Here is a 27,522-nt window from a genome sequence, read left to right on the forward strand (position 1 = left end):
TTAGAGAAAATTCAACCACACTTTTTTATAAGGATTTTTTTTGCCTTCCTTTGCATGAACTGCAGGGTTAGGCTTAGAATTTTTTTTTCTTGACTTAATTATGTAGTCCATTTTTATTATGCATGCTTGGGAACAAATCCTTTTAATTATGCATGTTCCTGATCATTTAGAAAAAAAATAAAACCCTGCCTGTACTACACTCTACATTAAATGGTAATTCAAAGGGGAAGGGCACACAGCACAGGGTGACTGGCAAGAGGCTGCTGTCTCTTGCCAGTCATTTAATTTATTTACAGGCATTTTTATAGGGCCAGCAATTTACAAGAACAGTAAAAAAAAAAAAAAAAAGCCCAATTCACTGTATAACGTCGGATGATCTTGTAAGACGCACACAAACATCCGGCTCTAAATCCACTTCAGAACAATCCCCTACTGTCAGCTGCCCTATGTACTATGAGGGCGTGCCCCTGACAATAGTATGTATAGTCTGGATGCAATCACTGTTCTGCACTCAGCCAGTGTGCCCAGGCTCTGCCAGGCTCCCATTGCCTTGTAAAAGCAAACGGGAGCATAATAAAGGGAGTTTTTGTCAAGCCTAATGAGCGACAGGCCAGCCATCATGAAATTCTTTTGCGCTTCACTTGATTAACCTGATCCAATCAGACTATTTGCTGAACACCATAATCTCTGCGCTCCAAATGCCCTCTAGGTAAATGCTTTTCATTCTTCTGCTGCTACTGCAGCAGACATATGTTACTGGGGTTTAAAGGGACCGGCTGGTAAACTTCTAGTGCAGTTTTTCAAACTACAAAGCTGAGTAATAGCTGCTAAAAAATACTTTCAACTTTTCCCTTTGATGAAAGAGGAGAACATTCCCAGCTGCCATTACTGTTAATACCTGTGTAGCTTGTGTGAAGTATTAAAGCTAATTATTGTCTTTGCTGTTAGAAGTCAATGAAACCAAGCGACAAACCTAGATTTGCATTTCCCTGGGCTAAAGTGGGGCCCCCATCATAAAAATTAGGTATGCACTGATACTCTTTTTTCATTAACAAGTACCGATATTTATATTTTGGTACTCGCCGATACCGAGTACCGATACTGGTACTCCCGGTAGCACAGAGCGGGCAATCAGGAAGCCAGGCGGCGTGTCCACAGCCTGGCTTCTTGATTGCCCTGGAAGCCGAATCCATTCTGTTTGGCTGGCTCGATGCTGATTGGCCTGGAAGCCGGCTTCCCAGTCAATCGGCATCGAGGTCGGCCAAACGGATCTGACAATATGGTGACACGACCCCCACCCTGCAGGCACCTCATTGCCCTCGCGCAGATGCTTAGCAGCAGTCATTACCTTACCAGTCCCTCGGCCAGCTTGGCAGACACTGCTCTCCAAGCTCTCCCGGATCTGCCACCCTGTGTGTACAGTGCCCACGTGATCGGCCCTCAGCCTGCTACTGTGCATGCGCAGACTGCCCAGCGCTCTCATTCAGAAATCCTGTGCATGTGCAGTAGTAGGCTGAGGGCCGATCACGTGGGCGCTGTGCACACAGACGTGGGCAGATCCCTGAGCGCTTGGAGAGCGGTGTCTGCCCAGCTGGCCGAGGGGCTGGTACGGACCTTAAGAATGCTGAGGATACTGAATTCCCTGAAGGCACCACTACGCAGCGCTGGAGCATTGTCCATTGCATCGTTTCTCAACCTTTTTTTCACTTGCGTCACCTTTTTAAAAAGCAACACAGATAAAGCAGGCTCAAAGTTGGCAGTTTCGTTATCTGGCTTTTAAATTTTGGGTTATTTGTTATATAAATGTATTTCTAATTAATTTTTTGTACATCGAATTTTGATTTTTGATCACTTTTTTTTTTTTCTTTTCCAGTTAGAATTACTACACAAGATTAAGAAAGCACAATGGAGTTTTACGAGTCAACCTATTTTATTGTCCTGTTCCCAATTGTGGTGATCACGGCCCTCCTGCTCTTTTTCTGGCTCTTTATGAAGGAGACGTCATATGATGAGATCCTTGCCAAGCAGAAGAAAGACCAGAAGCTGCCCCCTGCTAAAGTAGACAAAAAGAAAACTGACAAAAAGAAGAACAAAAAGAAAGAACCACAAAACGAAAACCTTCATGAGTCGGATTCCGAGATGGCCCTAAACGAGTTTGATTTGGGAGATGCTTTGTCTAGTGAAGAGGAGCACGTCGTTCCCGCTCCTATAATTCCTGCGGAGGCCATCGGCAGCGTCCGGGAGCGCAAGAAGAAGGAGAAAAAGCTGCCGAAGCCGGTAGTCAAGGAGCCGGTAGTTAAAGAGCCGGTTAACAAGGAAGTCAATGGGACAAAGGTTCCTGTGAAGAAGCCGGAACCTGTACCTGTAACCAAACAGCCAACTCCACCGCCTGAAATTACTGGGTCCAAGAAGAAAGCAGGACCAAGAAAGCAGAAGAATGGACAAGGTAACTTTCCATTATTTTCCTTGTAGCCAAGTTGAGAAAAAAAGTACTTCATGGTTCAGTGAGCACTTAAGATATCCTCCATCTTTATCAAGGGCTGATATTTCCTAACATTATTACCAATTTAAGGCTCAGCATGCTGTGGCCTAATTTAAGTATTGGGTCTAGGTTTCAACTCAAAGTGACTAGAGCTGCAACAGTTAATCGATTTAGTCGATTAAAATCGACGATTGAAAACGTTGGATGACCCTTTCCTTTTGCCCAAAGGTCAAAAAAAAGGGCTAATTTAAATGCCCACGTTCCCCCCCACCCCCCTATCCTCTCTGTGTATATACAACCTTTTCTCACTTCCCCACTGCTCAGTTTGGCTGATAGCACTGTGAAAATAAGTCCTGTGTAAGCTCTAAATCGACTTGTCAGAGCTTACACAGGGCTATGAATGCTTTACCTGCGCTTATGTGACACTGCTGGGCCAATGGAGACACCAGCACCATCACATGGAAGAAGAGGAATGATTCGCATGCTCACCTGGTCCTAGAATTGCCAAATATTTTACTGCATTTCCAGCAGCCAAATAAACAAGCAGTGAGGAAAGATGAGTTCTTGCTAAGGGGAGTTGCGTAACACTTTTTTTTTCCTCTGCTCTGCGTGGGTAAAGCAAAGTTTCATTTATATGAAAAAAAATACAGAGGCTGCTGATCTTTTGAAAACACTCATTCCTTAGCTGGGATGCTCACCCACTAGACTTAGTAATTTTTTAAAGAATCGACTTTTCAAGTTTGATTGTAGATTACAAAAGTTCTACTGGCTGCAGCATGAAACAGCTATTATATATAATGTATGGGTGGACACCACTGTCACAGTCACATAGTCTTCAAGGCTTTAATTTAACTTCATTAGCTTTTATCTTCTTTACTCTTTTTTGTCTCTTTGAGCAGGTTCCCATTATTCCAAACAATATTGCATAGTAATTTCTCAGGCTTTTTTTTTTTACCAGGAAGAGCCGTACATTCGTACATTGGGCATAGTATAAAAATAGTTTCTTTCATATAAAGCTTTTCAAATGGGGAGTCTATATAACAAATTTGGTAGTTATCTTTTTTTTTTTTCTTTCTTATAAATGTATTTGATTTTGCAAGTTTTGTTTCCTTTCACAGTCTTTTGGTTCCATTGCTGTATTGTATACTAAGCAAACCTTTTCACTAGAAGAATCCTCAGGGATTTTTTTGAAAGTTTTTATAGACTGAGTAACTGAAAAATGTGATAAACATTGAATAGAGCAGGTTTTATGAGAGGCTTGTTTTATTACTAGAGTTAGTGGGGTGGACTGCAAAAGGAGTCTGATTTTTTTTTTCAGATCTCTCCAAGAGATACTCGCCCAGTTCTCGATTCTGCCTCGGGACCTAGGTGACCGGTCCTGCTAGACTGATCCCTGCAGCCTCTTCTCCTGCTCCACTCTGACTGTCTAATAACTTGTAAGCCATAATATCTAGTGCAGTGTATTCGATGTGAGAATGCTGAGGGACATTTCCCTACCAGAGTGGAGGGGGAGAGAGACTGCAGGGATCAGTCTAGCAGTCAGGTGGGACCGGTGACGCACCGTTAATTGAACTCACATTGTCTGCCAAAAATTCAAATGATTAGTTTTCCAAAGACTGTCCCCTAAAGATACTATTGGGCCCGGACTATGAGAAACGTCTTTGGTCTCCCGGTTTTTCAAATGTCCGCTCTGTAGAAATGACAAGCTATGGCTGTCTGCTTACATGAGCCTCTTCCTTAGCTGTAAGACGATGAAAGGAAGCAGTGTGTCATGCAGTATTAAGCGGGATAAGATGTGGCATTATGGCAGGACAGAGCTACGGGAGCATAGGAAGAGAGAGTGAGAACAGAGCATTCCTCTCACAGACACCTTTAAGGTATTCTTGTCACCTAAACTTTGACTTAAATGTTTTTTTTTTTGATAACTATGGAAATGAAACCATTTTGATTTTAATTAAGTTTTAAAATCTTGTTTCTGTATGTAGTTTGTATTTATAATGTATGTGGGGGCAGCCATGTTTGTTACTCACGTGCTCTGCCTTTGCTGACTGCTTTGCAGTGCTGCACTATTGTCATGTTTTATGCTCCTTCTCACTAATAATTGGCTGATATTTTATCTTAAATTGGATCTTTACCCCCCTTTGTCTAAAAGTTGCATTAGCATACAGTTCTGCGTTCTGATATGAAATCGTCTTACATTCATTAGCTAAACAAACATATTTTTTATTTTACTTGCCTATTTCTTTTTTCCACTTCCTGGTCCACTTTGGCACAAATTATGTAATCTGTGCCCAAGCATTGCATCCTGGGAAGGTTACATCAGCAGACATTGCTGGGAAATCTCATCTGTAATCTCAGGAGATCTCAGGGAAAGGCATTTTTCTCACCTGAGATGATGTGCATGGTCACATGTCCTTCTCACTTGTGCCAGAGTTCCAGGAAGCAAAGGAATATCTAGTAACCTGCCCTTAGTTAAAATGGTCACTGTCAGAAGACTGGGGAGGGAATGGAGAAGTGGGGAGCAGTGCAGTGACTTGCCTTGCTGTTTCTGTGTGTTTGTGGAGAGACACAAGGGTGGCTCCATAGCCACAAGACACAAGGGTGAGACACAAGACACAAGGGTGGCTCCATAGGACCCCACAAGGGGAAGGAGCCCCCCTAAAACAGGATATCAGGACCAGTGCTCAGGGGACCAGCTGCTTCTGCAGGAAACTTTTAAACAATAACCAGCAGCATCCATTGTAAGTGTAAGTGATTTCATCAGCATTTGAACTGGCTTTAATCCTTTTTGACTTTTAATATCGCTTTAAATCTATTTTTTAAATTCAAGCAGTGATTTTATATCTGCCTGGAGGTCCACTTTAACATCAACCCTGCATGATGGCAAAGTGAGAATAATTGGGTGGGTGGTCCCCATTGCGATGACACTGTCACTTTGCCCTTAACAGAGAAGGTGACAGTATCTGATCGTAGAAAATCTGGGTTTTTATTCCTCATTCTGCAAGTACTGTAAATGATTTCTTCCTGTCCCTGTGGCCCAACTGCATTCCGAATCTCTGGTTTATGGCTCACATACAGCCTAAATATAGAGCCATTTATCCAGCATGAATGCACCTCTGTGCTGACATACTGCTGGAGCAGAAAAACTGCCAGTGGGTATACGCCGTTAATTGCTTGATAAAAAAAAAATATATATTTTCTTTTCAAGGTGATTTTTCTCCTGGATCAGTTTTATTGTTAGATTGGTTTGCATAAGCTCCGTCTTGTCCTTGTCCCTATTTTTTTGTAATTCTTTCTTTCTTTTTTTTTTTTTGTGTGTTTTATTATGATGTAAATTTGTGTGCAATAGAACCACATAAAATTGCTATAATTCACATGGAAGACTTTTTTTATTAACCCTTGCAGTGAGGCTACCCCCACGCTGCAAGCATTAAGTGCTCGTTTTTGTCTAGGTGCTGAAATAAAATGAGTTATACTCCTCTGAACCCCGGAGGCGGCTTGGTTAGACCGGTCCCTTCCGCCTCGCACCCCTTTGCTGCAGCGGTCATTCACACTGCTAAGAGCCGGACCGTACAGATCCGTGTGGTGTGCACGGCTGTATTGGGCCGCTCCCGGGAAGGACAGGTGCTGCACGCAGCAGCCTGTTCTTCTCTATGGGAGTACGCGGCTGTACGCTCCCCCGAGCTGTACATCCGTGCGGGTGTCCGCACTCGTACGCAGACAGGATGGATCCTGTCTGCGTCTATGGCCCGATACGGCCTTGCACGCCGCATGGATCTGTACGGGCCGGCTCTTAGCAGTGTGAATGAGGCCTTCACAATCATCACGTCCAATACACAGTGTATAGGCTGCGTCTAGGTGCTGAAAGTGTAAGTGGAGGGAGCACCGAGGTTCGGGTGAGTAACTTTATTTCAGCACCTAGACAAAAAACAAGCAGTTAACTCTTGCATTGCGGGGGTAGCCCCGCAGCAAGGGTTAATAAACGTTTTTCCCGGAGTTGTTCTTTAACGTGATATAACTACATGTGACTTTTCCTGCGTGAGCTTTTGTTCAGTATGGAGATATCACATTCAGATGGCTGCAGGAGGAGAATTTGTCTCTTGCCTCTGGAAAAAGTAGAGAAAGTGTGGTTTACATGGCGCTACCAGGCTCCTCTCTCCTGACGCATCACTCCTCCCCGAGAGCTAAAGCCGGCCATAGCCAAATTTCGCCCAGTCTGCATTTTTCATTCCACTTCTGTCAAGGCAGCCGGTCTGAAAAATCTTGTCACAGTTTGGGCACTCTGACAGCACTACCGCCCTCGGAATACAATGGCCTGGCAGCGAGTTTGGGAAAATCGACACGACCCGTTTTTTTGTTTTTGAAAAGTGTATGGCCAGCTAAAAGAAGAACTCTGGCCAGAATATTTATTAAAGGAGAACTATGAGGTGAGTGATTTCCACTCACCTCATAGTTCTAGCCGACCTGTGAATTTGAGACGGTCACAGGTCGGCTCAGTAGATCGGGAGGTGAGGGAACACATACCGGCGTTCGCTCACCTCTCGATCCTGTCACGGCTCTCTGCCGTGACAGGGGAGGGGATGGATTCCCCCCTCCCCGCTCCGATCTGCCAGCGCTGACTGGCGGAATGGACGGGGGAGGGGGCGGGTACAGCTGGATCTGCCTCTAGATAGGCAGAGCCAGCTGTCACTCACGCAGCTGGGGGCGGATCCCGTCATCTACGTCGGGATCCGCTCCGGCTGCGGCGTCTCAGTATACCGCGAGCTGTAGCTCGTGGTATACTGAGCTTAGCGTGACGGGAGGACGCTAGTTTGTGTCCTCCCGTTACCCTAAGGAGAACTATGGGGAAAAACACTGACCCCATAGTTCTCCTTTAACCCTTCCAGTGGGGCTAACCCCGGACTGCAAGGGTTAACTGCTCCTTTTGGTCTAGGGAGGAAAATAACAAATGTATTCTCGCCCAGACCTCCAAGCTAGCCTGCTTTGACAGCGCTCCCTCCAGCCTGTCTCCTCCTCCAGTACAGCGATGGTATGTCTCTTGATGTCCTCACGTCCTATACACTGTATAGAATGTGATGTCTCTGGGACAGCAGACTGTGGAGGCGGAGGGGGAATCGGATGAGTATAACTTTTTTTTTTTTTTATTTCAATACATTTTTATTAGCATATAGAGATTCAGAAAGTACAAACATTGCAGGCTCTACCAGAACAGATGGTAGGACAGGTTCTGTATTTGGAGAGGGCTGCAATCTATCACTTCCAGCGCCACCCACAGGGGTGTCTCTGTGGACGCATGCAATTTCGTTAGCTGTGAAATTTGGGCTGCCTGGTAATATTTGGTTATATTGGGGACTCCAAGGCCTCCCTCCCCCCGAGACAGGTGCAGAATCGACTTAGAGACCCTGGGCTTACGGCCCTGCCAGATATATTTAAGGATTTGTCCCTGAAATATGTTCAAATAATGCGAGGGTACCGTCACTGGGAGCACTCGGAATAGATAAAGCAGTTTCGGGAGATAAGACATTTTGGCGGCACTGCGCGCGCATGCGCCCCCCGAGTATAACTTTTTTACAAATATCTTCCTTCCAAACCAAAGACCAAAACGAGCAGTTAACCCTTGCAGTGCGAGGGTACCCCACTGCAAAGGTTAAAAAAAAATTGCCTGGATTTCTTCTTTTAAACCTTTCTCAAAAATTAAGCTTTTGGGGAATAGCACAACCTGTGAGGTACCTGGTGAAACAGCCCCATGCAGGGCAAAACGGGTTCCTGTAATGCTAACCTCCATAGACGCTTACACTGGTTACCCTTTTGCTGCCCCGCTGCTCCAGCCAATCTCCGGAGCCCCGTGTAAGCTACAAATCACTGGAGTAATGGCCCTCAATGGACTATGGATTTATCTGTGATTGGTCCGACACAATCACATGACTAAGTCTCGTGCTTCTCCATACCCGGAAGTATGCTTTGCCATGATGAACTAAAGAGAAGCAAATATTTCCATATCCTAGATGCTGCTTGTATTGTTGTAGTTCTGCCTATATGACATCTCACCTTTTACACGCTGCCTCCCCATTGCACTGCATATGTTTTAGCCTTTTAAATGCCTTGTTTTCTTTGCGGTCATGTTATCGCGCACAGTCAATGGGGCTGAATTCCATGGAGCAGTGATGTCCTCCATTGGCGTCCATTACTCCATTGTTAGTGGGCGAGAGAATTTCCTCCCATCACCGACACATAATGCTTGAGTCCGGGGTTTTGCAGTCACATGACGTGTACGAAACCAAGTAAAGACCAGTATTTAAATGCTGACTTGTGCTAAATAGTATGCAATGCAAATGGTAGCAGTGGGTAGGCAGCATGGAAACGGTGGGGTGTTATACAAGCTGCCTGTTAATTATTTGATAGTTCCGCAAAGCTCTGTCCCCCCCTGGAATACATCTTTACCTTTTTTGAGCTCAGTTTTGTTTTATTGTGCTGTTCTGACTCTGTGAATATGTACTATCTTTGCATGCTTGTTGAAGGCTCGACCGCAATAATTGAAAGCTGCAGTAAGGAATTCATGCAGCCATTGGGAAAATATTGATTGCACTGGTTCAGGAATACCCCATGGTCAATTTTATATTTCTCTCAATACAACTGATCACCATTTCCAGACTGTCAAGCTTTACATGTGTTTTTGTTTGTTTTTGTTTAGATGACTCCCCTATCAGCCCAGGACCGAAAAATGAGCAGGTGGTGCCATCCAAGAGGCAGGAATCGCTCATTCCGATGGCAGAGGTGAAGCCACAAGAACCTGGGTCAGGAAAGAAGACGGCACCGAAGAAGAAACAGAAAAAGGAGAACTGTAAGTAGTGCTAAAGTGGAATTGGGAATAAACCAGCGTCTTACAGATCACCATGGAAACTCACCAAGAATGGCTTTGGCGGCGTAGATTGTCCTTCAAAATGCTGCCTGTGCATTTAAAAATGCAGACCTATAATAGAGAAGTGGCTTTGCAGTTTGTCTAGTCCTTTTATTATTTGAAAGTGCTGATTTAGTGGTGAGCCACAGTGTTTCTTTATAAAATGGCTTCTAAGGGAGAGCTTCATTAACCCCTTAGCAACCAGTGATGTACATAGGACGTCATTGGCAGCGAGCTTCCATTCATCAATGCATATTACATCACTTCCGGTCCCTTAGCTGTCATTCTTCAGCTACTGAAGCCCAGCAATAAGCTATTGAAGAGTGATCTGCACTTCAATAGCTTATTAAGAATGGAAAGGTGATACTAGGGGTCTTTTGGACCCCTGGTGTCACCTTAAAGAGGACTTGTCTCCACCAATATGCTATCACATAGGGGGCTTGTAAGCCCTCATAAGTGATGGCAAATAAAGTAAAAAAAAGTTGTTAAAAATATGAAATAAAATAAATGTAAAAATAAAAAAATTATTTTAAAGTCCCTTGCCCCCGCGAGCATGCGTGTATTCACATAAACACATGTCGGGGTGCGTCTACATATGAAAACGACGATCGCACTACACATGTTTGGTATCGCCGTGCACACCAGAGAGAGCAATAATTCTAGGGCTGATATTTACGCGCATCTCTAAACTGATGACCTGCAGGGGCTTTCAAAGCGTCGTCTTTTTAGGGTATTGAATTTTGTCGCCGTTTCACAGATGCACACAATTTTTTACCTGGACATGTTGGGTGTCTATTTGCTCGTTGTAACCTCCCCTTTTTATTGTACCCCAAAAAGTGGGTATTGTGTTTTTCAAAATTTTTGGGTTTGATAAAGTGTTGCGCTAATATCGTGCAACCTACAAATTTGCAACTGCCACCATTTTATTTTACAGATTCTTGGCTTTCTGAAAAGATATAATGTTTGGGGGTTTGAAGTCATTTTTAGGCCTAAAATGTGGATGTGTGCAAAAAAACTAAAAAAAAAAAGAAGCCCTTGGCAGCACAAGGGTCCTTTTTAAGGTTTTAAAACCCAACTGCGGGCAATTTTTTTAATTGGCGCCCCTATTTCTATGCCATTTGCCGCTGGACACTCAGCTCAATTCACAAACCTAAAAGAGTTACTTTCGAATGAGTGACTGATATGTTGATGATGTCTTGATATAATGATAGTCACATGGCTGAAAATAAAGATTCTTATCCTTATGTCATGGTTCGTGATTTGAGCCTATTGTCTGCTAACCAATACCAACATAGTTAATATAATAGGATTCCCTGTGTCTGCTAAATTTGTGCTGAGCACCTGCCAGCCTGTATGGGGCCAATTCAGTGTTTTCCCCCATAGTGCATCAGGTATATTTTATATTATGAATTAGCTGATTTACTATGAGAGTAGTGACTGATGAGAGGTAGGTTCTTGATTAGAGATGCACAGATACCGAGTATTTGGGTGACTACACCTCGTGACCAGGTAGCATGGAGCCGGCTTCCCGTCCAGTCAGGAAGCCGAGCGCCGTGTAATGACTCGCCACCCAGCTTCCTTATTGGTTGGGAAGCTGTCCCATCAGGAGGCCAGTAAATACCCACCCACCTGATTGGCCAGAAAGCCGGCTCCGTGCTTCCTCGTCACCTGGTGACTAGGGAGCGTGGAGAATGCTTTGAGGCTAATCAGGAAGCTGGGGGCGGCGAGTTATTACACACCGCCCAACTTCCTTAATGGGACTTCTGGCATTGGTATTCGGCATCGGCGAGCACTGGAAAAAAAAATCGGTAGTCTATACCGAAAAAACAGTATTGGTGCATCCCTATTCTTGATAAATAATGGCCAGCTTGATATACTTGCCTCACCCTTGTTCCCATAATGAGAGAATAAGGAGCGCTGTAAAAGTTAAATGCTGAATAGGCTCTCAGATCTGGTAGTGTTCCTCTATCTTTTGGCAGACCGAATTATCCATGTACATTTATAAGTCCTGCCTTACCTTTACTTGTAAATTATAAAGACCCTGTGGCGTTTTAAATCACAACTCTTTTGTCAGTTTCAGCGCTGGTGGAAGAGCCACTAATTGAGCCCTCAGTGTATATCCCCCTGATGGACAACTCTGAGCCTCCTCTGGTGGAAAAGAGAGAAGTTAGGAATTTTGAAAAAGCAGGGATACCAGAAGTGACCCAGAAAAGTGGTGGCAAGAAGGGCAAGAACGTTACCGACAAAGGTGAGCACAAAGGTAATGCCAGGCTTTTCTTATCTCTTTACTGACAACTGTGTGTGTTTTTAAGGTAATGCTGAGTGAAGGACAATTATACTTTGGGTAGAAGTTGTCCTTTAGGGCATGGCCGCTCCCTGAGTGCAGCCCCATCTGCCCCTATTCCAGTGATCTTCAACGGTTTTGCACAACCTCTCTGCAGAAAGCACCATTAGCTGGGTCGTCTTCATCCTTTGCTTGCTGCCAACACCCCATTAATTTCTCCAGGGAGCTGTAATCGTGGCATCCTCCTCCAACCTGTAGAGTATGGCTCGCCCCATAGGAATGAATTGGGCCATGCCACACTTGCACAGGAAGAAGAGAAAAAGCTGTGGCTCTGGACAGAGCTGTACAGTGAAGACTGCTGATGGAGGAAAGTATCAGGCCATGATGGGCTGTGCTCGGGGGGGGGGCAGAGCCATGCCTTAAAGCATTCCTTCTGTATGCTGTGCATTCTTTTATAATATCCTCTTTGCACTTTCTTTTTCAGAAAATGCCGAGGTGAAATTTAAGGATTTTGTGGCAACCCTAAGGAGCATGATTTTCTCAGATGATGAGGCTATGTCTGTGGTGGAGATGATGAAAGACAAATCCATTTCTGTGAAGGATTTGGTACACAAGGTAAGATGACCCATATTGCCCCATTAATTTGCTGAAAGCCAATTTAGTTCTGAGGGTTTGCTATAGCCTAAAGACCTCTGCCACTGGGGGGAAATTCCAGCCGCTTTAAAGGCCGGTATTCATTCCCTTTGCCACAAAGTGTATATAAAGGCTGGAAGATTATTGGCCTGGATTTAGTTTTTTTTAATTTGCACATTTGTACGTTTATTAGTGAACTTAAAACGGTAGAATAGTAAAGATGGGGGCTGCCCTTGGATCCTTCTATAATAAAGGTTTGGGTGCATATTTAGTGTCATGCTTAAATAACTACAATCCGAAATTTAAAAGGGTGAGCCAAGGACAGGAAAGGAATTGATGATGCTAGACCAGGTGCGGGCAGCCCTGGCCCGCCAGCTGTTATGGAACTACTAGGCCCATGAGGCATTGCAAGACTGCCAGTTACAGGCATGACTCGCAGAAGCATGTTGGGGTTTGTAGTTAAAGCACAGCTGGAGGGCCGGAGTTGCCCGCCCCTGTGCTAGATGCTGCCTGCCCCGGAAATGATTCGGACTTGCTGCAGCTTCTAAACTGTGCACACTGAGAAGCTGTGAGAGGGTGCAGTTAAATCAGAGCAAGCAATGTTTGTACAGGCACGGAGCCTATACAAGTGTACAGGACTAAAGGTAAAGCTGGAGTTCAGCTTCATTAAGCATTTGACACATTTTAATTATAAATCTTGTAATATAGGTGTTGCAGTATTTTTTGTCTTGCAGGTAAACAGTGATTAGTAGTCTGTAGGTTTCTTTATTAAGCTCTACACAGCACCTGGTCTCCGAGGAGCATGGAATGCATTGTGTAAAGCATAGAACATGTTGGTATCTTACAGCTTTCTATCTTCATGCCGATCACTATCTGCTGAGCGCTTGTGAAGGAAAGCAACTATTTCTCTTAGCCCTCAGTGAATATTTCCTGATCTACTAATAGAAATCCTAAATGAGGGCGGGTTTTATTTCAGGGTTGGGTGAACGCCAGCATCGTGGAACGGTTTGTGTCAGCCTCTGTAGGAAATATCACAATAGATTCTGTAGATTGTCATTTGCCTATTGTAGTTTTGTTCGCAGTTGTAGGAAAGGGAACAAATTCAAATGAGCTTCTTTATGGCTGAAGAGTTGCTGGTTGTATTTCGTATTTTTATTTTCTCTTACGTTTCCGGGCAGTTTTGCAAGCTGCCTTATTAAAAGTCTTTGATATAACACCACTCCAGATTTAGCCAAATCGGAGATCTATGGGCATGCTATAAATATGTGCAAACATATTAGTAAAAACGTGTTGTTTCTGTTGAGGTGTGTGTGTAATTCTTGAGTATGCAAATTAATTCTCATGGATAATCTGACAACCACAGTAGTAAATGGTTGTTTTATTACACGCTAATCCCTGAGGAGAGTAAAGGTGCCCATACACCTTACATCGGACGAAAGGTTTCGTCCGATGATCGAATAGTCGTACGATTTTTGCACGACAGCCCCATCCTGCCCCGATGATCGCAAGATTAATTTAGCCGTAATTAACGAGAAGCACCTGGACGAAATGTGGTAATTGATTTGTCGTATTTTCGTTTGCGCATGCGCAGTGTAGATCGTACGACTTTTGACGGACGGAAACGCCAGCAACCTTACGACAATCGTACGATCGAGCAAAGTTTTCAAACATGCTTGACCGTCAAAAGTCGTACGATTGTACAGTAATGTCGGTTCGGGCACTCTATTCACACTCTATTCTATTCGAAAAGTCGATCGCATACGATTTATGGTCCGATAATCGTAAGGTGTATGGGCACCTTTTAGACTGGATGTTGCATCAGCTGTAGTATCCCCAGTATCTCTGTTGCAGTCTTCTTATATTGGTGGTGGTGTTGGTAATATACTTACTATATGCACATTGCCATGCAGTCAAGTTAAGTAAAGCTTCATAAGGTGTAAATATATACATTGGCATTGTTTATTAGCAGGGACATAAAATCTGTGTAATTACCTGTATGGGAAACTTTGTTGTGATGTCCAATTTGCATGTCTTGCTGCAATATCTCTCTCTGTCTCATGCGCTTTATCTATGCTGTGTGTTTGTTGCACCTAGGAATGCTGCGATACCGAGTACTTGTACTTGCCCAAATGCTCCCAATAACAAAACTTCCAGTATCAGGAAGCCGGCTCCATGCTCTCTCGTCACCATGGGGTTGGCTTCCCGGCCAATCGGGAAGCCGGGGGGCATGTAATGCCTGCCCCTCCATCCGGATTCCTGATTTGTCCAGGAAGCCGACTCCATGTTTCCACGTCACTTGGTGACAAGGGAGCATGGAGTCGGCTTCCCAGCCAACCAGGAAGCTGGGCAGCGTGTAATGACTTGCGGCCCGGCTTCCTTATTAGTTGGGAAGCTGGGTGGCGAGTCATTACCCACCCTGGCTTCCTGATTGGCCAGAAACCTGGCTCCATGCTACCCCAGCATCTTAATGCTATTCAAACAGCGCAAACCCCCTAGCATAGAAATCCCATAGTAGGAGCCCTCCAATAATTCGATATTCAAGTATAATGTGCATCCAAACATATTTATTTAAACATTGCAACACATAAAGATAAATCACCTCATTACATTTAAAACTTATTTAAAAATCGCATAGCTTCCCTGAAGTGACTCAATGTGGGACACAAATAAACAGGGTTGAAATACCCGCAGGGCAGAGCAGCAGTCATTGATATGAACGGATACACCGTTATGAGGTGGTGGATACTAATGTATCAGCATATGATGATAGGGATTACTCACTTGTTCCTCACTTGTGGCCACAAGGGAAAGAGTCCGTACTTCTATGATAGATATTCCAGTGGTATTCTTAGTAAAGGTTTTTTATTCAAAAAACATTTGTAATCCTGCTGATCGCTTAAATGTTTCCACCACTTGCACCAACTTCCATTGAGTTTGATCCCGACCTGTTTCACTTCACATCTACTGTGGACAGGTGGCCCGACAATTCCCCTGCAAGTGCGGCCGCACCTTGGAACGGGGGTGAACGATGTTCCACGGGCAAGGTATCCAGTGATGTGCTTGATCAGGGATTAGAAATTGGTGATCTCCGCTGTCGCTGTGTTGCTTGAGCGGGCCTCGCTCAATACTATCGGTATAGCAGAGGCTCTCCTGCTCGATCACATACTGCGATAACATACAAGTAGTAAGTCCTGGGTCCTCAGGGAAGCTAGTCACACGCTGAACCCTTGACGCGTTTCCCCCCAACAAACGTTTGTTTCTGTTTATTTCTGTCCCACATTGAGTGACTTCAGGGAAGCTATGCGATTTTTAAATAAGTTTTAAATGTAATGAGGTGATTTATCTTTATGTGTTGCAATGTTTAAATAAATATGTTTGGATGCACTTTATATTATACTTGAATATCGAATTATTGGAGGGCTCCTACTATGGGATTTCTATGCTAGGGGGTTTGCGCTGTTTGAATACATTTTTCTGAAACCCTGAAGCTCTGCCCATAATTATATTTATATATATTTTTTCTTTTCTTAGCGTTACTCCTTTTCCCCCCGTTTTTGCCATCTTAATGTTACTTCTGGTATCTGTATTCGGTATCAGTGAGTACCGGGAAAAAAAAATATCAGTACCCAATACCGAAAAACTGGTATCGATGCATCCCTAGTCGCACCCTGCATTCATCTTTAGGAAAGTGATTTTCGCATGCTGACATGTCTAGAATTTCAGATAACGTTTTAGAATACATCATCCCTAACTGACACTTTGATGTTCGTTGTAGATTTATGTGAAGTTTTGCCACTTACTTTTTGTTAGATTGTTACCTTCCATTTGTCCTAATGGATGGCTTACAATACCTGTAGAATGTATAATATTACATACAGTATAATATGTGAAACATTTTCACTCTGGTTTTTACTGTTCTTTCAATAATTTCTTTTAGGCCAATAAGGGAAACTCCGCTGCGGCATTGCAGATACAAGAGAGGGAGAAGCAGTTGGCTGCTGCCAGGGATGAGGCTGCAATTGTCAAGGAGCAGTGCAAGCAGCTCACACAGGTAATATGGTGTCCTGTCTGATCGGCGCACACTATCTGTGTCTTTGGGGCTTGGAGAACTCTGACTGGGATAAAGTATCTACTCTCAGACATTAGCCTCCTGCACATTCCTTTTGGCCAGTGAGGCATTCAATCATAGTTATGCGCCAAGAGGAACGTGAGGGAACAGGGCTTGGCAGGAACCTTCAACTCTACCCAGACATGTCCGCTTTGCCTGTCAGAGTAGCCTGGAATTCAGCTGTATCTGCAGGCTTATTGAAGCTGCTGAAAGAATGTAAAGGTACTTTTTCACCTGCAACATTTTTTTTTCTATAAAGACAGGCTTAAAGTGACACTAAACTCAGGAGTTAAATCTTAAAAATGCATTCAAGTACCTTAACTATGAACAAAAATTTAACTTATCTGCGTATTACTCGTCTGTAGATCATCAAATCATCTCTGAATTGGTGCTGACACCGTCCTTCCTTCTGGAGGGTGGCAACTTTGGTTCCCCATGGTCCCTGTGTGTGTTGAGTAGCCACAGTTTCAAGCTCGCTCCTGTGATGGACTACAATCTCAATACAAAATTAGAAAAATAAACATGAGATTGTAGTCTATCACAGGAGCGAGCTTGAAACTGTGGCTACTTTACAACACACACAGGGATCATGGAGAACAATAGTAGCCACCCTCCAGAAGGAAGTACAGTGTCAGCACCAATTCAGAGACGATTGGAGGAACTACAGCTGAGTGATGCACAAATAAGATACATTTTTGGTAATAGTTAAGGGACTTGAATGTATATAATGATACTTAGGCTTCCATCTAGTTTACATGCTTCCATTGCCTGACTCTTTGGAACTGTTGCTGCTTCAAAGCACAGCGGACTTCTATAGCAGCATTAACCGAGGTGCCCCTGTCCCAGAGCCAGCATCACTTACAGCATTCAAACAATGACTCACGGGCTTGATGGGAATCTGGGCTGCGCCATGTAATGGATGTTCCAGGGTCCCTTTAGATAATTGTAGAGTTTGTTTAAAAATGATTGGTTGGTTGAGTGGATATGTGGTTTATGCTGAAGTTCGAAACTATTAATCTAAACTGGTAAAAGTTTGTCCGGAGTGATTCAGTTTTAGCAGTGAGCCATATGGAAAGTCTGCAGCTTGGTGGTTACAGTGGAAAGTTCTAGTCACACCTGTTGTGTTCACTGTTTCCCTAATTATAAAGAAATCCGTTGGCAGGGTTGATGCAATTATTTCACTTCTCTGTCGTGACGTTACGAAGTTGTTTTCAAAGGCTGTCTTTTTTTATGATCGAGTCATTTTAGTAACTGTAGAATAAATGTGTTTTTTTTTAGGAATTTTATCATAATAAAGAGACTCTGAAAAAAATGTAATAATCAAATGTAATATATAAACCGCACAATTATACATGTAGCACAAAACTTGATTTACCATAATATAAAACTCTGTTAACACAACTCGTATCTGTGGTATATTCATCATAGACCAGATTGCCTTCCTCCCCATTTTTTGCTACAATGTTCTCCTGCAACTAAATCTCTTTTTGGAGCTGCTGTTAAACAATAATAGGAGGGTGGTTCTGCTTTTTTGATTGCATGGTTTGCATTGAGTTTAAAATTCCGCTACAAAGCAGACGTTTCGGGCAATGCAGTAAATCATGCCTGAACACATCTCAATTAGTCATTGTAGACATTTATTGAGAAGCCGTAGTATGATGCCTTAAAGGAGAACTATGGGGTCAAGGTCTTTTCCCCATAGTTCTCTTAAGGGTCACGGGAGAACACAAACTAGCGTTCTCCTGTGACCCAAAGCTCAGTATACTCGGCTCAGCTATTGCTCGCGATATACTAAGACGCCGCAGCCGGAATGGATCCTGACAATACTGTCTGGATCCACCCAGCTGCGTGAGTGACAGCTGGCTCTGCCTATCTAGAGGCAGAGGCAGCTGTGCCCGCCCCCTCCCCCGTCCGTTTCGCCAGTCAGCGCCGGAAGATCGGACAGGGGAGGGGGGAATCCCTGCAGGGAGCCGTGAGTGACAGTCACGGCTCTCTGCAGGGATAGATTGAGAAGTGAGCGGCAGTATGTGTTCGCTCACTTCTCGATCTACTGAGCCGACCTGTGACAGTTTCATTGTCACAGGTCGGCTCAGATTATGAGGGTGAGCGAAGATCACTCACCTCATAATTCTCCTTTAATACAGTATATAGGTGGAACATGGAAGGCTGAGACAGGCTTCCCACATATCCTATTCCTATAATTCCCAATTTTCCTGTAAACTTGGGTGTTCCAACCTATCTACGTGTTCTAAATTCCTACTCTGTAAAAAAAAAAAAAAAAAACATTTGCAGCAGATGTGTAGACCCTTGAAGGCAAGTACAGATATCTCTGGAAGATGCAGAAAAGTGCCAGCCCTTTTGCTGCCACCGACGTCACTATTATGTCTGCAAGAATGCCGGCAAGTACGCAAACTCCCGGCCGCTATGGCAGCCCCCTTGTTCCAGCTTAAATGACACTATAGCAGCTCTCTTGTGATGGCAATAAAAATAGGTTAAAAAAGAAAAAAAAAAGTATTCAAAACTTAAGTGAAATAAACTAGACACCCCCAAAAATTCTAAAAGCACCCCCAAATGCATGCGCACACATATGAAAACAAGGATTGCACCACACATATTAGGTATTGCCGTGCACACTGTAATGAGAGCAGTAATTCTAGGGCCATCATTCACTGTTAAGTCTAAACTGTTTTCATTTACATTTGCTATACAGCAGTGCAATTATTAAGTGACATAAATTCACAGCTGCCAACATTTTATTCTCCAGGGTCGTATCTTTCAGAAACTATATAATGTTTTGAAGATTTTATTAATATTCAGGCCTAATATGTTCATTTTACTGTGTGCAAATTTCTTTTAAAAAGATGGCCCCGGCAGTGAAAGGGTTAGAGACCCTACCACACTAGGGTCACCTAGGAAAAAAAATACTTGCTTCTCCAGCCAAACCCAATGGTTTGTCCTGTGTTACGCGTGCAAGTCTGCGCAGGGACAATGGCGTGGAGCAGGTATTTAACCACTCTAACTGGTTGAATACCTGCAGCGACTTTCTGCAGGGATGTTTTAAAGCACAGGCCGCTGGAGAGGCAAGTGTAGTACCTCTTCTTTTACAGGACTGAACTTTTTTTTGTCATTTTTATTTCCAATATGTACTGAAATCAGCAATATCTATGTTTTTGATGAGCTGCAGCTTTAACACCGGGGGCAGTTCGGCCAAGCGGATCCGCCGACATGAACGATTCCTTACATTGATATAGAGACTGTTCATGAGACTGCGCGGCTCAGCGCTATCCGAACCGCCCCTCACCCGAACTGCTCCCTGCACTATTTTTGCCGCACTGATCAGTGCGGTTTCCGTACAGCTTTCAATTGAATCATTCCGTACAGCTTTCAATGCTGATCAGCGCGGTTTTGACCCTTTTTAATTGCGTTTCAGTGCTGAGATGTAATTAAAAACTCCCAAAACCTCCCTTTTGAAATCAGCAGGGTAACCGCGCTGATCTGCAACTGCCCGGTTTGAACGGGCTCTAAATGATTCCCATTTCTGATAATAAGCGATCTGATAGGAATTCTACATGATGACAGCGCTAAAGTCAGTCGGAGAACTACTGATGGTAGCCCAGAAACAAAAAACTCAACTTATTTGAGGTTTTAAACAATCAAATCAGTCATGCTCCTACTTTTAAAAGGGATTGTGTGCAGTACTGCAGCTTCTTGTCAGATGATTCCTCGGAGGATCAACTGTGTTATTTGAAATACGAAATGTTAATTTTTGTCATTTGTCCTTTTATGAAGTGTATTTGCCTTTGTGATGCAGGAATTTTTGCATGTCATAACCTGCAACTTTTTGTATATTCTCATCTAGGAATTGGTAACTGAAAAACAAAAGTTAAGTTTGGTAGATGCGAAGGCTCGGGAGCGAATCGGCGTGCTGGAGAAGGAAAATGGAGTTTTTCAAAGCAAATTGCACAGCGGCTTTCAGGATGCTCAGCAACTGCAAGTTAAGGTAAGAGCAAAGGGAGTGAAGAATTAGAGTAGTTCTGTGAAGTTGTAGACAGGCACTCTCATTCATGCTTTGCTTAAAGCCTGTTTCTGGCTTCAGCCAGCAAGCCCCCAATGACCCACCTCCGGGTTTTCATTTAAAAAAAGATTGCGGTGGAGGGAGACAGGGAGATTAAGGTAAGAGTGTTAAGGTCCACTTTAAAGAAAGCAATCATGCTGGACATTCTGCATTATGGAAAGCTGCTTGTAGGTTTGTTCTGGACCTGTGCTTTAATCTATGCGAGTTGCTGATATTTGCAGTCGGATTGCTGGGTTTTCGTGAAAGCTGTGGGAAAAGGCAAGCCTATAAACCAGAAGGCTTAGTAGAGATAAGAGCACTGTGCAGCTTGCAGCACCCCATAAAATTGCCTAAGTAGTATCTATGCTCTTTTAGCATAGTTATAGACAACCCCTCCCATGTGGCTGTGCCTGGGCTGGTAGGCATGCTCTTCCCTGTCCCACAATGCATTGAGTGACCTATTATCCTCCACTACACTGAAGTGTAGGCGCTATGGTTGCTACAAGGTGCTCTGCCACAGCAGGCATTAGAGTGAAATTTTTATTTTGAGCCTTTTAAAACGCTTTAAAAAGACAGTCACCCCAAGGACGTTAAAGTGGCATTGTTTCCTCAAAGGATCCCCCCCCTTCCTTGGACCCCTCTATACTCACCTTGCCAGCACTCCATCACGCTCTTTGCTCCTCTGCGGCCGGTAGTAAAAGGACTGGTGTCAGCAAACCAGGGCAGAGGTAACATTGCTCCCTCAGTGACGTGAAAGTGCTCCAGCCTTCAAATGACTGCTAGACCCGAGCATTGTTGCAATGGAGGAGGTCACCTCTTCCTCCATATCCAGAACTGCATTGTATTGCAGCCGGCTTTGGAGGCAGAAGTAATGACAAAGGAGCTCTGTAATGGTCATGGGCAAGGTAACTCAAGTATTCGTGCAAAAGCCTTTTGTTACTTCAATTCAATTCATAATGTGTACATCTCTAATGATCTCTCTACCCATTCCACAACTGAAAGATCTGGTCAGGTGTGCAGCTTCGATGCCCACTCTGGCACTCTGGGCTTTTATGATTAAATAAAAAATGCAATTGAACATTTCAAAATATGACAAACTATTACCAAACGGCGGGGGGTTAGCCCTTTTGAATGATTTTTGGAATCCCCAGATGCAGAGAATTTGATACTTTTCTTAGAGAATTTGAAGTAATGCAAAACCATTGTGTAGCTCTGCACAGCAGCATGCCAAGCCTGCCTATGTAATGGGCAAATATGGCTGTCCCGGTGCACACCTACAATTGTAAACAAGACCTAGAAACAAGGGTTTTAAAGGAGAACTATGAGGTGAGTGCTTTTCACTCACCTCCTAGTTCTAGCCGACCTGTGACAATGAGACTGTCACAGGTCGGCTCAGTAGATCGGGAGGTGAGCGAACACATACCGGGTTCGCTCACCTCTCGATCCTGTCACGGCTCTCTGCCATGACAGGGGAGGGGCTGGATTCCCCCCTCCCCGCTCCGATAGCGCTGACTGGGGGAGGGGGCGGGTACAACTGGCTCTGCCTCTAGATAGGCAGAACCAGCTGTCAATCACGCAGCTGGGCGGATCCCGGCATAATTGTCGGAATCCGCTTCAGCTGCGGTGTCTCAGTATACCGGGAGCTACAGCCTAGGGGGACGGGAGGACGCTAGTTTGTGTCCTCCTGTTACCCTAAGGAGAACTATGGGGAAAAACCTTAACCCCATAGTTCTCCTTAAAAACATTCAGAAATATTCATATGATTTACATCAAACTGATGTGTACCATAAAATATTTAAAAGACTGTACAGTGCTTTCCCTTTAACACTGATTGCACAATTGACAGATGAGCTACTCATGTGCGAAAACTCAATAGTCGTATATGAATTGTTGACCTCGGGATACTGAGCAGACTTGTAGCCTTCATTATTCTTTCTTGTTCTTCCATCGTACTCAAATGTCTGATTGTCCTTGTGCTGACTCCTGTATGCACTGTAATGCTGTGCTCATCTTGATGTACTTTGCAGCACAGTGCCTCGTCATCTGCTTCTTATTGGTGACACATCTAATCCCAGTGCTGCTTTAAATAACCCTAAGCACAGATGTTATGTTTATAGATATGGACTCAACTGTGGCTCAGCTTCGTCTAATACCAAGACGGAATGTAATCTGAGAACAGATGGTGCCTCTGAGGCATCCTTAGGCGTACCTGTGCGTAGCTCCTCAGTTATAAATAAACCTTGTCCTCCCTCAGAGCAAGAGACCACTGTGTACAGCCAGTCACAATGACATGTTTATGGGAAGAGGCAAATGAGATGGTCTATGTAACCTAACAGGTTATTGTTCCTACCCTGTTGTTGTTACTTTTACTACTGCTGCTGCTTTTACTGCTAAATCTGTAGCTATTCTTTTATATTGCACTGTCATCAACCTGAGGAAGTAGTGAGTTATTCTCACGCATTTATTAAAGCAGTGCTCTGTGTAATGATTAATGCAGAGAGCAGCTACTGCATTTTGAATTCAGGTTTTTATAGACAGGACAGTAGGATGGGGGAACCTGATTTACAGGAGGAGGCAGCAAAAGCTTGACCCACTCAGTGAGGGGGGGAAAAAAATAATCATAAAACAAAGCCATCTTGGTGAGCACTTTGTTAGGGAGACCCTGTCACCAACTTATACAAAATGCTTGAAATATCGCAGAAAAATGAATAGTCTTAATTGCTTACTTGCAGCATGTTTCCTTTCCGTCATTTTTATTTTTTTATTACTTGCAATGTGCCTTTTGAACTTCCTACAGTGTAATTTCCCTTGCATGTGTCTTTGTAATATCACCTTCGCACCCGGTACGGATGTACCCCAGAATCCAACGGGTGCTGGAACAACTGGTGGATGGCACCACAATATACAATCTAGAAGAAATGTTGTCTGCACACCATTGTCACACTATGACTGACGAAGGGTTCCTGTGAGGCTCGAAAACATTGCATTCACATGTCATGCTAAAGGAATACGGATAAAGATGGCGTTCTGTTGCAGAATGGTGTGCGGACAACATATCTTCTAGATTTCCCTTGCTCAGCCCCCTCCCTCCTTGCATGTCATAGTTCTTTCCTCCTCTTCTGATAGTGTCTAATGTCTGTGCTGGCTCAGCCCCTACACCTCTTACCTCCCTACATACCCTTTGTGTATCGGGGAGGAGTGAAGGCGAATACTAGAGACTGTCACTTTAGTGAGAGCTTTGAGTCTGCTAGGGCTGCTGACATGACATCCAAGATGGCGGCACCCATCAGCAGTCTCAGAGCTGTTGGATGTCTGTAAAAGGGAGGCTTTCACAGGTAAATGAGTAAAATAGGAAGATTGTTGTTGAAATGAATTGTCTGGCAGCATGGACTCTTTAAATCTTTGCTCTTCTGAAAAGCTTTGTGCAATTATTAAATGATGCTTCTGGCATGTTGGATATCGTGTTCCTTGCTGGGGATTGCGGTAGCTCCTGCCAGCCGAGGTGGTTACTACAGCCACCTACTGCACCACCACTGTATCCATTACAGATGTAGCAGCCAACTGGGGAAACTACAGCACTTGGCAGGGATACGTTATCTGACGCCCAATAGCTGGAGCATCAATAGCTCTTTAAGAGTGAAGGTTTAAATCGGGTATACACGCTTTGCATTTCGGCCAGTTCGTGCCCGAAAGCCACTGCGTGGGTATTGCTGCCGGCACCCTTTTGCCTGGGATCCCTCGATCAGCTGATCAAAGGAGCCAGTTGGAAATTTCTCGGCCGAACGAAGCAGAGGTTAGGCTATTCTGACAAGTTGTTCAAAGTTATTATAATTTTTTCATTTTGGTCAGGGTTGGCATTTTATGTGTTTTCATATATGTGGATTTTGTTGTGCAAGAAGAATCTTATTTTCACTAGATGCTTGTATATTTTGGTATAGTGCACTGTAACATATTTGTATAAGGGGAATTAACCTATCTTTTTTTTTCCCCCATGCGTAGTTCCAGCAGGTGCGGGAGCAGTTGGAGAATCAGCTTGCCCACTTGAAGCAGGAAAATGGTATCCTACGGGATGCAGTGAGCTCAGCCACCAATCAGATGGAAAGCAAGTATGTATACTTCTGCAGGCAAGCCATCTGTTATGGCAGAGCACACTCTAGAGCCTTTGTAGGTTTAAATTACATCATTTGCAGATGTTAGAATTAAAAGACTATTAAATTAAGAGCAGCAGAGCACTTCATCACAATTAATGCAGAACACCTGACACAAATTAAGCCGTTCTTTAGTCCAGCTATAAATGCATTACAAAGTCATTAAATGCCTGTTTTAACTGCTACCCAATTACCTGAAATTCACGTTTTTTTTCTTAATTTCTATAATCCACAATATATCAGGAAAAAAGAGAAAGGGAGATTGTTCATTGTCGGACAGTCAAATTTTACTATTCTACTGAGTGCAGTCAATCTAGGCCCAGCAACAAATGCTACCATCTACCACCACATTAGTATCTAGCATCATGCTACAATCTAAGGCCTGCTTCACACTAGGCTTTTTCTTCCCTAAAAAAACGCAAAAAAAATCCCATTCGTTACTATGGCCCTGTCCGCATCTGAGCGCTTTGTCGCAATAAGCAAAGCGCCTGTGGCTGGAAAAAGTACATGAGCTTTTTTTTTGGCCTATCACAGCTTGTTTTTGGCCCCATAGACTCAATAGGAAACGCTTCAACGCGCGTTTGCTGTGTTTTTGTGAATGTTTTAAGGGCGTTTGCTCATTGTGCATGCAGTTCAGTGCTCAGTCTTTAATATAGTTCTGTTTTGATAGCATGGCTTTTATGGCATTAGATCTTTAGATATACAATATAATACTGAGGAGTCCTGTTTCTTTTTTTCCCCAAGGCAGTCAAATGAGCTTATTAAGTTGCGTCAGGATTATGCCAGGCTCGTGAAGGAATTGAATGATAAGAACAGCAGTTTGGCTCAGGAGGAACTGCAGAAGAAGAATCAAGAGCAGGCGGTGGCTGGGTTGAAGGTGAGAAAATGTCCAGTTCACGTGACGTCTTCAGTACTTCCTTGACAGAATATATCGTAGAATAGTGAGTGTGCACATTTTAATACTTGGGTGTATTGTTAAAAGCCCAACTCCAGCTGAAATACATTTCTTTCTCTGGTTATACTGCTGTGTACAGGAGAATTGGATGTTGGCAAACACAATGTAGGCCAGCCCACGATGTCTGTCTGCAGCCTGGAATCATGTGGCCCTCTGATTCTAGAGCCTTTTCCAATTTCAAAGTCGTCCCTAGCTCTGTCGGGTGTGGCTGGCTTTTCTGACCTCTCTGCTTGATCTTCACTACAAACACGCGTGTCTTTTTGGCTCAAATCACCTTATTTCCTGACTATAATCAGAGGGTACAGGCATGCTCCTGTACTTTGCCCTGCAGATTCTGTAACTGATCTGCACGTGGCCTCGAGCCATCGGCTGCTGAGACTTATTCTGGGTGACTCTAGTCCAGGGGTGGGCAAACTGCGGCCCTCCATCTATGGAGAAACTACAAATACCATGATGCATCGGTCACTGGGAGACATGCCTGTGAGAATCTTGCAATGCCTCATGGGATTTGTAGTTCCACAGCAGCTGGAGGGCCGGAGTTTGCCCACCCCTGCTCTAGTCCTTACTGGCTGAGATTGCCTCCCATGAGTCAGTCTTTTTTGCTTATACTTGCAAATGAAGAGACTGTTTTTGCATTTATTGTGGTACACATCACTCTAAAACCAGTGGATGAGCCTGTTGATTCTGCTAGTGCTATTCTCAGTCTTTGGAACATTAGAGCCCTAAGACTGCAAAGACTTTCCCAGTGCACTGAATGTCTTTATTTGTGCTCAGAAATTCCTCATCAAGTCCACCAGGTTTGTTATTGCCTCACTTCACCAAGGAGACCTTTTGGCTTCTGTGGAAATCAAGGGTGTGTACCTACATGTCCCCATCTTTCCAGTGCACTAGCGGTTCCTGTGCTTTTCTTTTGGTCTCCATCATTTTGTTTGTGAGTCCGATTTATAACCTCCTTCAATGTAGTCTCTTTTGCCCAGTTTCACTCCACATCCCTACAACCCAATATTATGTTGTGCTGGAACAAGTCAGTCCAGTCCTAGACAGATTTATTTATTTATTTTCTTGATCCATTGAAGGACATCCCACCTGTTTATGATCATGCTTTTGGTAGTGATTTACTACTAAACTGAAGCATGCTGGTAGTAGAAAATATCATGAGCTATCTTAGGTCTTGTTCACACCAAATGCAGACCAGACCTGCATGAGTTTCTGCACACGCAGTGCAGTGGGTTGTGGCGCTCTTTTGCCGCGTTTTTTATGTGTTCCGGGCCGTTTTTGGTTAAAATTAAAAAAAACATTTCTTCTTAGTTTAGGATGGGCTTTTAGTGTGTTCCAGGGCGTTTGCATGTGTTCCAGAGCAGGTAAAATAGTGCTTGCTGCAGTTTTTTTACATGCTCTGGAACTGAACGCTGTGATGTGAACTAGAGCCCAAAATACCATTGAAATACATTGAACGCAGTTTTGATCCGGTCTGTAACTGCTCTGCACCTGGAACGCGCTTGGTGTGAACAAGGCCTACGGCTTTTTTTCTTGATTGCCAGTGTCCAATCTTGAGGTAGGCAGCGGTATAACCAGAAGGTGAAAGTCTTTCTGTGTCCCTCAGTGGACTCAACTCTAGTGGATTTTACAGTTAGCACATCATTTAAAAAAAAAAAAAAATGTCTTGCGTAGTCTCACAGTTTTTTCTTTTTTTGATCTGCTGTAAATGCTAGGCCCAGATACAAGATGCAGAAAGGAGATGGGAAGAAGTTGAATCGTACCTGCGGAAACGAGCATCTGAAGCAGAAAAGGCGCAGCAAGGTAATTATAGTTTTACTTTTATAGAGCACATTGGCGGTCCTAAAACACAGTTGTGCACTTTCTAGATTTGTTTGCTGTATTTAAAGCTGAACACTGACACTAGGCTGCTTATTTGTTTTTTTAATAATCTGGCCCACTGACACCTTTTACAGCACATGCC

General features: G+C 43.8%; 1 protein-coding gene across 1 annotated transcript in view; it reads left to right on the top strand.

The window, feature by feature from the left end:
* KTN1 (kinectin 1) overlaps positions 1-27,522 on the top strand; it is a 116,069-nt gene that overhangs the window by 31,601 nt on the left and 56,946 nt on the right. The window contains exons 2-10 of the mRNA XM_018562132.1: positions 1,874-2,446; positions 9,174-9,323; positions 11,455-11,628; positions 12,149-12,279; positions 16,235-16,348; positions 20,265-20,405; positions 24,459-24,565; positions 25,352-25,484; positions 27,275-27,362. Coding sequence (XP_018417634.1) covers positions 1,906-2,446; positions 9,174-9,323; positions 11,455-11,628; positions 12,149-12,279; positions 16,235-16,348; positions 20,265-20,405; positions 24,459-24,565; positions 25,352-25,484; positions 27,275-27,362 — 1,579 coding nt within the window. The 5' untranslated portion in view covers positions 1,874-1,905. The remainder of the gene's footprint in view (positions 1-1,873; positions 2,447-9,173; positions 9,324-11,454; positions 11,629-12,148; positions 12,280-16,234; positions 16,349-20,264; positions 20,406-24,458; positions 24,566-25,351; positions 25,485-27,274; positions 27,363-27,522) is intronic.

The sequence above is a fragment of the Nanorana parkeri genome, unplaced genomic scaffold (genome assembly GCF_000935625.1).
Source record: "Nanorana parkeri isolate BGI_ZX_2015 unplaced genomic scaffold, ASM93562v1 scaffold20, whole genome shotgun sequence".
Taxonomy (NCBI): domain Eukaryota; kingdom Metazoa; phylum Chordata; class Amphibia; order Anura; family Dicroglossidae; genus Nanorana; species Nanorana parkeri.